The following is a 10839-nucleotide window of genomic DNA, read 5'->3' as shown; positions in this document are numbered from 1 at the left end:
GACGGAGGAACCGTGCTGGAACGGGAGCTGCTGCGTCCGATACTGACGACCGACACCGCCGAGGAAATGGAGCCGTTGGTCACGTACTGCATCTGCGGCCGCCCGTACGATCACCACCAGTTCATGATACAGTGCGACGTGTGCAAGGAGTGGTACCACGGCGGGTAAGAAATTGGAGCGCGTCGAGGATACGCGTCGACGGGAGAGGAGCGCGGCCCGCGTCCGAGGAACGCGCGACGCGTTCCTCTCCCCCGCCCGATTTTCCTCGCGGGCGGAGTCGCCCGCCCGGAATCATCACGCGCGCGATGAATTCGACGCGACGCGCGGCCTCGGCCCGGCGTTGCGCCGCGAACGACGATGCTTTGTTGACGGCAACATAACCTACACCGCGCGTCGCCCGCGCCGCGTATGGCGTTCGCGTCTCGCAGCGCACACGCGACGCGACGCGTCTGCGAACGATCATCGGGGAGCATCGACGGGGAGGAGGTGTCTCGCCCGCGGCCCGCGATTAAAGTGCCCCACGCCAGGTGTACGCACGTGCGATTCGTTGATCTTTGCGTCATGTGCGACAATCGGCGTCGTCTACGCCTGTGTAACGTGTCAATGTTGGTGTTGTCTCGTTTCAGGTGCGTGAACTTGCAGGAGTACAAGAGTATAGACGTCGACAAGTACCACTGTCCGCGATGCGAAACCACGTGTGGTTCTTCGCTCAGTAAGATCACTAATTCGTTAAATATTTCACACACATCCACACACATACACACACATATTTACACGTTCATTGAAACTCGCCGTGTCGTTAATGCTCCGCTCTGTTTTACAGTGAAGAAACAAACGAATTGGCACCGGCACGATTACACCGAACTCGACGCGGAAACCAAGCCGGTTCAAACCGGCACGTCAGTATTCATACGAGAGCTGAAGTCTAGACACTTTCCCAAAGCCGACGAGGTTGTGAAGCACGTGAAGGGCTACCAGTTGACTTTTCAGTATTTACAAGTGAACGGTTTCGAAACCCCCATCATTGTCGATGGGAAGGATGGACTTGACATGACCGTACCACCTGCGAGCTTCAGTGTTTCCGATGTCGAGACTTACATAGGTGAGATTATACGGCGTGAAAGTATACTTTGAAATTTATTAATACTCTATTTATATAATATCTTCATTACGTAGAGACTGACGCAACTTGTATTGTTCTCAGATGGTGATCGGGACATGGATGTGATCGATGTTATGAGACAAAGTAACATACGTATGAAATTACGAGACTTTGTAGAATATTACAATTCCCCTGTCCGAACAAGAGTGTTCAATGTCATAAGTCTTGAATTTTCTAACACTGGGTATACCATAATATTCATTGCCTTGCCATATATACATATGTGGCTTTGTAAATTGTTCTCGTAGGATATATACACGTGTATAATTTGATAAATGAAATGCAATTGCAGTCTCTCGCCACTGGTTGAAGCGCCGTACATCGCGCGGAAACTCGACTGGGTTAATTCGGTGTGGCCGCGCGATTGGCCCGAGGACAGTGATATAAAGCGGCCGGAAGTACAAAAGTATTGCCTAATGGGGGTGAAAGATAGTTTCACAGATTTTCATATCGATTTCGGCGGCACGTCCGTCTGGTACCACGTGCTGCGCGGCGAGAAAGTGTTCTATCTCGTCAAGCCGACGCCGGCGAATTTGCAGCTGTACCAGCAGTGGATGTGCAGCTCCACGCAGAGCGAAACTTTCTTCGGGGATCAGGCCGACGCGTGTTACAAGTGCGTGCTCAAGCAGGGCCAGACGATGATGATCCCCACCGGCTGGATACACGCGGTGCTCACGCCGGTGGATTCCTTGGTTTTCGGCGGCAATTTCGTGCACAGCCTCAACATCCAGATGCAGATACAGTGAGTCGAGGAAACTTTATTGTACAGTCGTAGGCATGTCGGTTGCGACACTTTTTTTTTAATAGGTTTCGAAACGCACTAATATTTTGCAAATGCGATTGGTGTACTGTCTTTAAATTAAAAATAGTATACTATCGTGTTTTGCATTTGCAAAATATTAGTGACTTATAAAATATATATTGTATATATTAAATATATACCAAAAAACCTATGAAAAAAAGGTGTTGCAACCGATATGTCCACGACTGTACGTCATTTAGTTGAGAAATTTATTATTTGTTTTGTAATAAAATTGTATCGTGTTTTAGAATATACGAGTTAGAGAGAAAGATGAAGACTCCAGCAAAGTTTCAGTATCCCGGATTTGAGACAATCAATTGGTTCGCGGCTAAGAAATTGTTAAAAGAGCTGAAAGATTTAAATAACGAGGGGAAGAAGTGTCCGTCGTATTTTTTGCAAGGTGTGAAGGCGTTGCTTGGGATCCTCAAACAGTGGAACACGGACAAGGACGTGAGTTAAGACTGCTTATACGCGATTTCAGTTTCAAGATACGAAAACTCGGAGATTACAAGCGAATGTTTAAATTATTCAATTACAGTACAACATGATCAGCCGCGGTCAGATACCGGACACGATAAACAGTCAGAAATTATTGAAGGATCTCAGTAAGGAGATACGTCACGCGGAACGGTACTTAATATCCCTGAATCCGCCGAAACCGGAGCGCGAGAGTAAACGGAAGAAGAGGAAGCCGTTGAACAAGGACTTTGTGGATTTCGATTACGCCGACAGGATAGCCGATAGCGCTTTCAAAGCGAATAAAGCCATGCTGAAAGAAATGAACAAAGCGACGTTGAAGGAGACGAATAAAGTGACGAGTAAGTCGACGTTGAAGGAGACGAATAAAATGACGCCGAAGCAAACGAGCAAAGTGCAGCCGGCGTTGATCGAGCAGTCGGCGAAGCCGCTCACGTTGAAGCTCACGTTGCCGAAGCCGATCATGTGTCCGGTGGTTAAAACGCCCGCGGCGGTGAAAACACCCGCCGCGGGTAATAAGCGGCAGCTGTCCAAGCCGGGGAAGCAGAGCCCTACCGTGATTAGATTTAAGCTCGGCAACAACGAGGTTGTCAGAAGTACAAACGACAATATAAACGTTTACGGCAGCAACGTCGTGACCGGCCACTCCCTCGAGACGACGAAGGAGCCGCTGTCGTGGAGTCAGTCGTCGTCCGTGTACGATTTTCACGACGGCAGCAACGAGAGCGACTACGGCCTCGTGATCGACGAGTCGCAGAAACGGAAACGGGCGCCGCGTTCGAAGCGGCTCAAGCGCGACTACGACGGCGACGTCGACGTGCTCAACAACGCGCCGAAGAACGGCATAGAGGAGCTGTTGAAAGCGTCGGCGTACACCCTCGGGAATGGCGCGCCAAGGGTTGATGTCACGTACGTATAAATTCAGATATGCCCATTAAACGGAAATGGATTGAAATTTCAAATCATGGATTAAAATGAAGTGGATTGATCTTCGTGGAAATGAATGCATTTCTATAAAGATTAATCCATTTCAATCCATGGCTTAGAAAATTTCAATCCATTTCAATAAAATAAAAAAAAAATATTTCAATTTATTTTCGTTTACTGGGTGCGTATATATAATCGACGTTAAACTATACGCGATTTACGTGTGGTTGTAACGAAAAATAATTTCAGGCCATCGGCCACGATTCCACAGTACAGTCAACCTATGCCGCCGCCCACTGGGTAAGTTAATTTGCCATGGCATCTGATCTTCGTGTTTGAGATCTCGTAGTTGTCGTGCATCTCTCGAAACTTTCCCATTTAATCTCTCTCTTTCTCTCTTTCTCTCTCCGAGGCGTAGTGGCTAATGAAAGGTTTCGGTGAACTTTCAAATAAGTGGTTATTGTAACTTGGCTATTATATACTTTACAAACTTCTCTAAATGTTTTGTTTATTCGAAATAATCGCGAAATTTAAATGGTATGGAATTGATATATAATAGAATGAATGCAGATACATCGGTTCTTCCTCGAGCATGCAAGAAGTCTAATTAAAATTTTTGTGATGCTTAAAGATTTTTGTAGCTTTAAGCCGTACAGAGGAATGAAATTTGATTTCTTGATGTCTTAGTATTTATAAATTGAAAACGGTCAGTTCCGACAGGGCGTCACCGTCCACACGGGAGGCGATCGCTGGGATGTTGTCGTTCAGCCAGCAGAGTTACTCGACAACGAGTAGTTCTGCGAAATCGTCAAAGAGACCTGTTAAGAGCCAACAAAATGACGAGGATGACGATCAGTTGATAGAAAATATCGACAAGGTTCACCAAGACGACGATTTTAGTACGTATTTAGTAAAAAAATATATATATATCTTATTGATATTTTCTTCGCGATGCACAACCACTAAATTTATGCTGTTTACAGTTTATCCAGCTTTAGACGCTTCTGACGACGAGGATTATATATTTAAGCCCAAGGCAAAGAGTCAAATCGACGAAGCGTGGAATCCGAAAGCTAGAGTGGGCCCTCTTTTACCAAAGACGAATCGGCCGGCACGGGAAGGCGCGAAGAAAACGTCTGTGGAAAAGGGTCTGGAAGCGGCCGCGGCGAAGCGAGCGAAACAATCGGTGAGACCCTTATTATGTTGTTCTATATTATTTTTGATTTCTCGCACATGATTATACATTTCACAAAATCCAAACAAATAATGCAAATAATTGGGCTTCATTAAATATCCCGAAATATACTAATCCGGTACGCAGTTAAATGCGTCTGTTTGTAACGAATAATGTATCTGATGTGTGTAATGCTTTTTCACATCGTTCCACTTGCCATTTTAATAAATGTTTTATTACTCACAATTTTTCTTAAATATACCATAATTCCGTGTTTCTTGCATATACATTTCACATTTAGGATGAATACCTGGATAACGACATGGACAAGGTTACCAAGAAGAAATTGGTAGGCATATTTCGATCTCTGCAATTTTGACATAAAATTCTGTAGTATTATACTTTTCTGTAGCTTTCCAATTGTACATATGTTATAATTACAATCTTGATTTTGCGACTTATGTCTCTTTTTTTATTTTAGTTATCATTTATTATTAGCCTCCACTTTCTTTTCATTGCACATTGTACATGTAGTGACCGCCAGCTGTTATTTGTCACCATTAATTTATAGATATTGGATCACCAGAAATATTTAAGCATCTCTGTTCTGGTGATGCGTGTGGGCACTCTATATATCTTTCTTTCTGTATTCATCAATTTTTTTATATTTTTTTGAGGGGATTATGTTATTGTTGCGAAAAGGAGTTTGCAATAATGATGTAAATTATATTTTGTGCGTGTAATAGGGCACCAACAAGCGGACATACAATAAAAAGAAACAAAAGGAACCTGCAGTGGTCCCCGCAGTAGGAACTACAGCTGCGTCCACCGCACCTTCTGAAAATGTTATAAAACCATCCACCGGATTCGGGTCGATACTGACAAGCCCCAACAGACTTAAGGATGTCAAAGCCAAACTTGCAGCACCCGTTCCAGTTGGTAAAGTATCGATTTTTTATTACCTAAGCATTTCCCTTTTCTTTTACTTTAAAGATTTGCTGAATTGTTTGATAATTGAATAAAATTGTGAATAAAATCCAGAACGGAAGCCGAAGAAGGGAATGAAAACGGCGAAGCAGCGTTTGGGAAAGATCCTGAAACTTCATAAAATGATGCACTAGATAAAATTAATATCATGAAAGAAGAAGGAAGAACATCACGTCATTCTTCACTTGTGTATAAAACCATATAGTTGTACATTACTATGTAAATATAAGAAATTTTCCATCAAGGTGATGCACACCTTACAAAAAAAAGCGAATTAGTTGTAAAGATCAGCGTCATTTTTTTAAGAGATACTTATATTTATTACTACGTCGTGTTTAATTTTAGGCGAATATGTTATATATATATATAAATATATAAACATATATATATACGTATATATATAACAACTTTTGATATCTCGATATTTCAGTAAGACGATATTTATATTGTAATGATAGGTTACTAATGCTTTATGTGATGACTCAGAGTAGTAATTCAGTTGACAACGATTTGGAAGAAAAATCTGTATCTTATAATTTTTTTTTCGTTACTTCAAGAAGATCATGATTTAATTTATGACTAATAGTAGACAACAATAGTAGATCAACAAATTTAACGATGATTTAGTTTTAAAGTATAATACACTGTTTGTTTTTTTTTTTTTTAGTGAGTAGTAAGTAAATACTTCACCGTCCATTGTTAAGAACGCAGAGAATTTCACGTGCGTTACATATTTTTGCATTTTTTAGAATACGCAGTTAGCAATTATCTGCTGCATACCTTCTAATCCCGATTGTCGTAATACAGCTCTTCATTTTGATATGACTATAGCATGGTATTCTCTCTCGCATGCGACAACTGCAATAGTAGTTTAATCGATTCCCGAAGTATTAACTGACAATCTAACTCCATATCTGAAATTGCCACATGCTCTTTTTTCAATGTATTTCACTATGTTTTCAGTAATAAATTAGATATTGTAATTTTTACTTTGTTTTGTCGTAAGAAAACGCAAGAGAAAAAGGATTACAAGCGATGTCTGACGCAGAGATTGTCATTATTAATATTATTATCACAGGAATACACTTGCAACGGCTTCAGTATAATTTTTTACGCAATTTGTTTGATGTTACATGTAGCAGTTCAGTTAGCAATTTGCCATTTAGTTTGTACAGAAAAAGAGGCTGTAGGATACTGATTTAGTTTTTTACATACTTATAAAAGCAAAAAAAAAAGAGAATGAGATATCTGCCAGTAAAACATTTTATATGTCACTTACAAGTATGTGGTAAGATGTATTTTGATCGTTATGGAGTACTAAGCGAAGTAGCGTAAGGGATATTATCGATTGTTGTATCACACAGGAAATTGAGTTACCTAATACACACACACACACACACACACACACACGTTGTACCTGTTTCCTATGATACAAAATGCGAGATAACACATAAAAGCGTAAAATCCTGGGAGAGCTATAGTCCCCTGAAAGAGAAATTTGTAATTGTAAATCACTTTTATACTTAATAAGTTAGAATTGTTTGATGTTTAGGAGTAATTGACAACTTTGTTTGTGAAAAAACGAAGGAAATCTCGAGACGAGGTGTTTTCCACTTAATAACTTACTACGCGCATACGTTAAAATTAACCCCGAACGATGTACTTTCTACTAACATAGATTGTGATAGGTAATAGTAATTATATTTATCTTATTAACACTGCGCAATTTATAAGTTGTTTAAACGTGTGGCAAGCAAATTACTTGAGATTTGTAACCACGTCTAACGTGCGTATCAAATTCTCAATATTGGTGATGTCAGTTAAATTTTGCACGCTATGCCTGCACATTGAATACATGTGGATGACGATGTAGCAGTGACAAGAGAGCAAGACAGTTGCTATTTTCACGTCCGCTTTTCTTGTAACAACTTGATACCAAGAAGTGATATGTTTGTCAGTACAAATTATTTCTTTTAATATTTACTATACTGACGATGTATATCATAATAAATTATTATGTTATAATATGTAAATTATAATATGATAAATTTTAAAAATCTAGAAACATTGTATAGTAACATATTAAACGAATTACTTTTGTACTAGTATATATTGCTTCTTCGTACAAGATATTACACCAAAGGAAAAGATGAAAAGGCAAGTGCAATGCTCGGACTTACTTTGCCTCGATTACTTGCAAGAGTAGAAGGACGTTTTACATACGACGCCTTCTCAAAACTCTACATGCTTTAAATAAGTTTTGCAATACTCGCTTTCGTTGTCTTATAAAAGTAACGTTGCTTCGTCTCGCGTTCGTGAACAAACAAATTCAAGCTACACGGTTGCTTCTATAATTTAGCGCATTTGTTTGACGAGTTTGTAAGTATCCGTGTGTACACGCTCCGTACACACAGGGGTCTTACAGGATTATGCAAAATGATATATATGTATACCACATGCATAGACACATATACATACATATATTTTTTTACAGAGTGTTTATCTTCAATTTTGTGAGTCGTGTATTTTATTTAATGTCTCTGCTCGTCTTCATTAAATTTAATCGTCTCGACCGGCCGCGATAGCGCCGTAACGTTCACTTCGTGCATCGTTTAAATGCCGCGTTAAACGCGGCAAAGAAAAAGCTCGAGAAGTTCCGTGATAAAGTCAACGTGATTCGCACGCGAGATGGACTTGCAGATTTTCGCCCACGATGGATCGGTGTATTTCAAATGTGTTCATTAAATTATATAGACGATAATGTGCAGACTTTCGATGTTCGATGAGAGATAGAGTGAGAGAGCGAAAGAGAAAAAAAAAACATTACGGAACTAAAAATATTAAACGTCAGGGATGAAAGTAACGTTTATTTTCAGGATGCGAGCTCTTTTATTAACGTCGCTCGTAGAAGCGTAGCACTCTCATGTACAATATATTGTAATCCGAAGTGTAAATATATCTTAAGATTGTCGCACGCGATCTAACGCGATTTTAGCCGTTCTAAAGATTTTTAAATGGTTTTCTAAAATCCAAATCCAGACTTCGTCGTTCTTCTCGTTCTCGCGCGGATCAAGAACGCATCGGGCTGCTCCACGAGCGCGATGCATTCGTTGTCCTGTGAAGAGAAAAGATGTAAATGTATTTTTGAAGATCTTACCGGCTAGGGTGCAAACGAATTAAAATACCATCTGTCGAACGCAGCGCTCTTTCGCTTTACACCCTTAAAATTTCGTCCCTACGACTTTTTACGACCCCCCTTAGAATTTATCGAATCTTCGACAGTCCGCGTCGTTCGAGAAAGAAAAGACTTGTAGACGGATGCTCGAGGTGTATTATAAGCCGATTGCAAAAATATTACGTCGTGAGACGGCCAATTTTTTCATCGTGTTCGTATTATTGCTGAATAAAATGTTGGATTCATTGATTGCGATCTTGTACCTGTCATCTTGTACCTTTTTCTTTTTGCATATATAATATATGTATAAGGAAAGATTTTCCCTTTATGTATGTAATTATATTATGAACAATCTAATGATTGCGTTAAATATTTATTTTTCCGTTATATTTATTTTTATTTCGAATTGTTACATTCCAACATTTTGTTCAAAATGATCGCCCATATTATATACAACTTCAGATCCATTATTAATCAATTACACGTCAGAATATTTTCGAATCGTCCAATAATCTATAGAAACGCGCTTTCAAATTTGAATCGCATCTAATTAATTTTCTATCGCTCGATATAAGATTTTTTTTTTACAGAAAAAAAATAGAGAAATATTGATACATAATTCGCCTATCTTCAACTCTATCCTCTCTTTCGATCCATTCGGGAAAGTTCAAAATTTTGACAGTCGATTTCCCATGTTTCTCCTCTCCGTTCGTTCCGCCTCGCGAAGGTTTCGTCGCGGAAGTGATTTCGCGTCTCGCCAATCGCGAATCGTAACTCTCTCCCTCGAGTAACTAAGTATCTCGCGAGAGAGCACTATAAGAAGAGATCGTACGCACGTGCCGTGTTAAAGGGACAAGGGCCAGGAGAGGACGCGTCCCTTAGAGCCCTTAGAGGCGCGTCGCGCGCGCCGCGCTTCGCGATCCGGTCCCGCGCGCGCTTCGTATTTGCGCGGCAATACGCGCGCCGCCCGCCCCCCGGGCGCCCCGGCCGATCGTATTCAGTCTGCAGCCGTCCGCCGCGCGGTATAGGTCGTGTCGTGTCGCGTGTCCGCCGTCGCGTCGCGCCGCGTCCCCGAGCGTGCACACAACGAGTGCGTGGCACCCGCCGACCGCGCCGTTCGTCCGTCCATCCATCCGTTCGTGGGTTAATTTCGTGTCGTTCGCGTTCGCCGTTGATGGGCCGCCGACACTCTCGTCTCGTCTCGTTCTCGTTGCCGCTCGCTCGCCGGTTTCTCGAGCCTGGCTCCTCGTCGAGCGCGAACGCGCGCGCGCGCGCGCGCTCCGTCTTACGGTAAAACGGTCGTCGCGAACGGAGTCGCGAGCGAATCGATAGCGCGAACGATAACCCGCTGCGCTTTGTGTGACGAGGTCTTGTGCTTCACCGAGGTAAAACGAAAAGTGATCGACACTTCCCCCCCTCCCCCCGCGGTCGCGGCCCTTAATTCGCCAACCGGACGTGGAACGCATTCGTGGACGCCATAGCGTGAGCTTGACGTTTTCAAGGTATGTACGTACGTCGCGTGTAATGTGTATATCATGCTTGGAAGCACGTAACTGCACGTAACAGTTTCGCAGAGATAAAGAGAGAAAGGGGGGCGTGGGGGAAGGGGAAGAGGAACATGATCCGCGACGCGTGCACGCGCGCGAGTTCAAATTCCGCGTAATGATCGCAGTAATTGTCAGTCTGAAGTTGGAGCGGATTGTCGTAGTAATGAGTAATGACGCCCGCGGAGGGAGCGAAGTGCGAGCTGGTGAACGTTAGCCGCGAATCGCGGGGACGAACGCGAGGGGGAGGTCGCGGGGAGGACACAGGTTCATTTCCGTTCACGCGACGCGCTCCGTCGACAATGACCGACACGTGTTCTCTTTACTCAGCTGATACAGCTTTGTTCCACGGCGTGACGGATCGACGCGCGTAGTCGCGTCGATTTTCGATCAAACTCCGATTGATCGCTTAACACTTTTGACACTTTGAGGTAGAATTATTAAGCTTCGCGCGTGTTGAGGATAGGTTAAGTCTATGGCTAACGATCGAGTTACATCTCGGTTAGAATACACGATGAAATCCACTTCGAGCGATTCTGCGGTTGAATTAACCGCCGACTAGGTTAGTCGGAGTCGCCTTCAATTGGCGTC

At 42.5% G+C, this 10839-nt stretch overlaps 1 protein-coding gene across 3 annotated transcripts; it reads left to right on the top strand.

Annotated features, from left to right (window-relative positions):
• Nucleotides 1–8518, top strand: LOC105462734 (histone lysine demethylase PHF8-like). 3 transcript variants are annotated; one of them, XM_011709573.1, is made up of 13 exons: nt 1–164; nt 627–712; nt 824–1102; nt 1205–1346; nt 1455–1904; nt 2213–2414; nt 2503–3350; nt 3618–3668; nt 4089–4267; nt 4352–4554; nt 4844–4891; nt 5289–5481; nt 5584–8518. In XM_011709573.1, the coding sequence occupies exons 1-13, from the start codon at nt 67–69 to the stop codon at nt 5661–5663; spliced, it is 2859 nt and encodes a 952-aa protein (XP_011707875.1). In that variant the 5' UTR covers nt 1–66; the 3' UTR covers nt 5664–8518. The 3 variants fall into 3 exon arrangements, with proteins under 3 accessions (XP_011707875.1, XP_011707866.1, XP_011707882.1); XM_011709564.1 differs by having other exon boundaries at nt 4080–4267; XM_011709580.1 differs by lacking the exon at nt 4844–4891 and having other exon boundaries at nt 4080–4267.
• The last annotated feature ends 2321 nt before the right edge of the window (nt 8519–10839 follow it).

This window comes from Wasmannia auropunctata, unplaced genomic scaffold (assembly GCF_000956235.1).
Source record: "Wasmannia auropunctata unplaced genomic scaffold, wasmannia.A_1.0 LD336116.1, whole genome shotgun sequence".
Lineage (NCBI taxonomy): Eukaryota > Metazoa > Arthropoda > Insecta > Hymenoptera > Formicidae > Wasmannia > Wasmannia auropunctata.
The sequence above is the reverse complement of the archived record's forward strand: the minus strand, read 5'-3'. Positions and strand labels throughout refer to the sequence as shown.

Bases quoted from the DNA above. Each gene is read 5' to 3' on its own strand.
- LOC105462734 (XM_011709564.1), top strand. From the start codon at position 67: ATGGAGCCGTTGGTCACGTACTGCATCTGCGGCCGCCCGTACGATCAC. The intron at 713-823 runs GTAAGATCACTA...TCTGTTTTACAG, and splicing joins CACGTGTGGTTCTTCGCTCA to TGAAGAAACAAACGAATTGG. The intron at 3,351-3,617 runs GTACGTATAAAT...AAATAATTTCAG, and splicing joins GCGCCAAGGGTTGATGTCAC to GCCATCGGCCACGATTCCAC.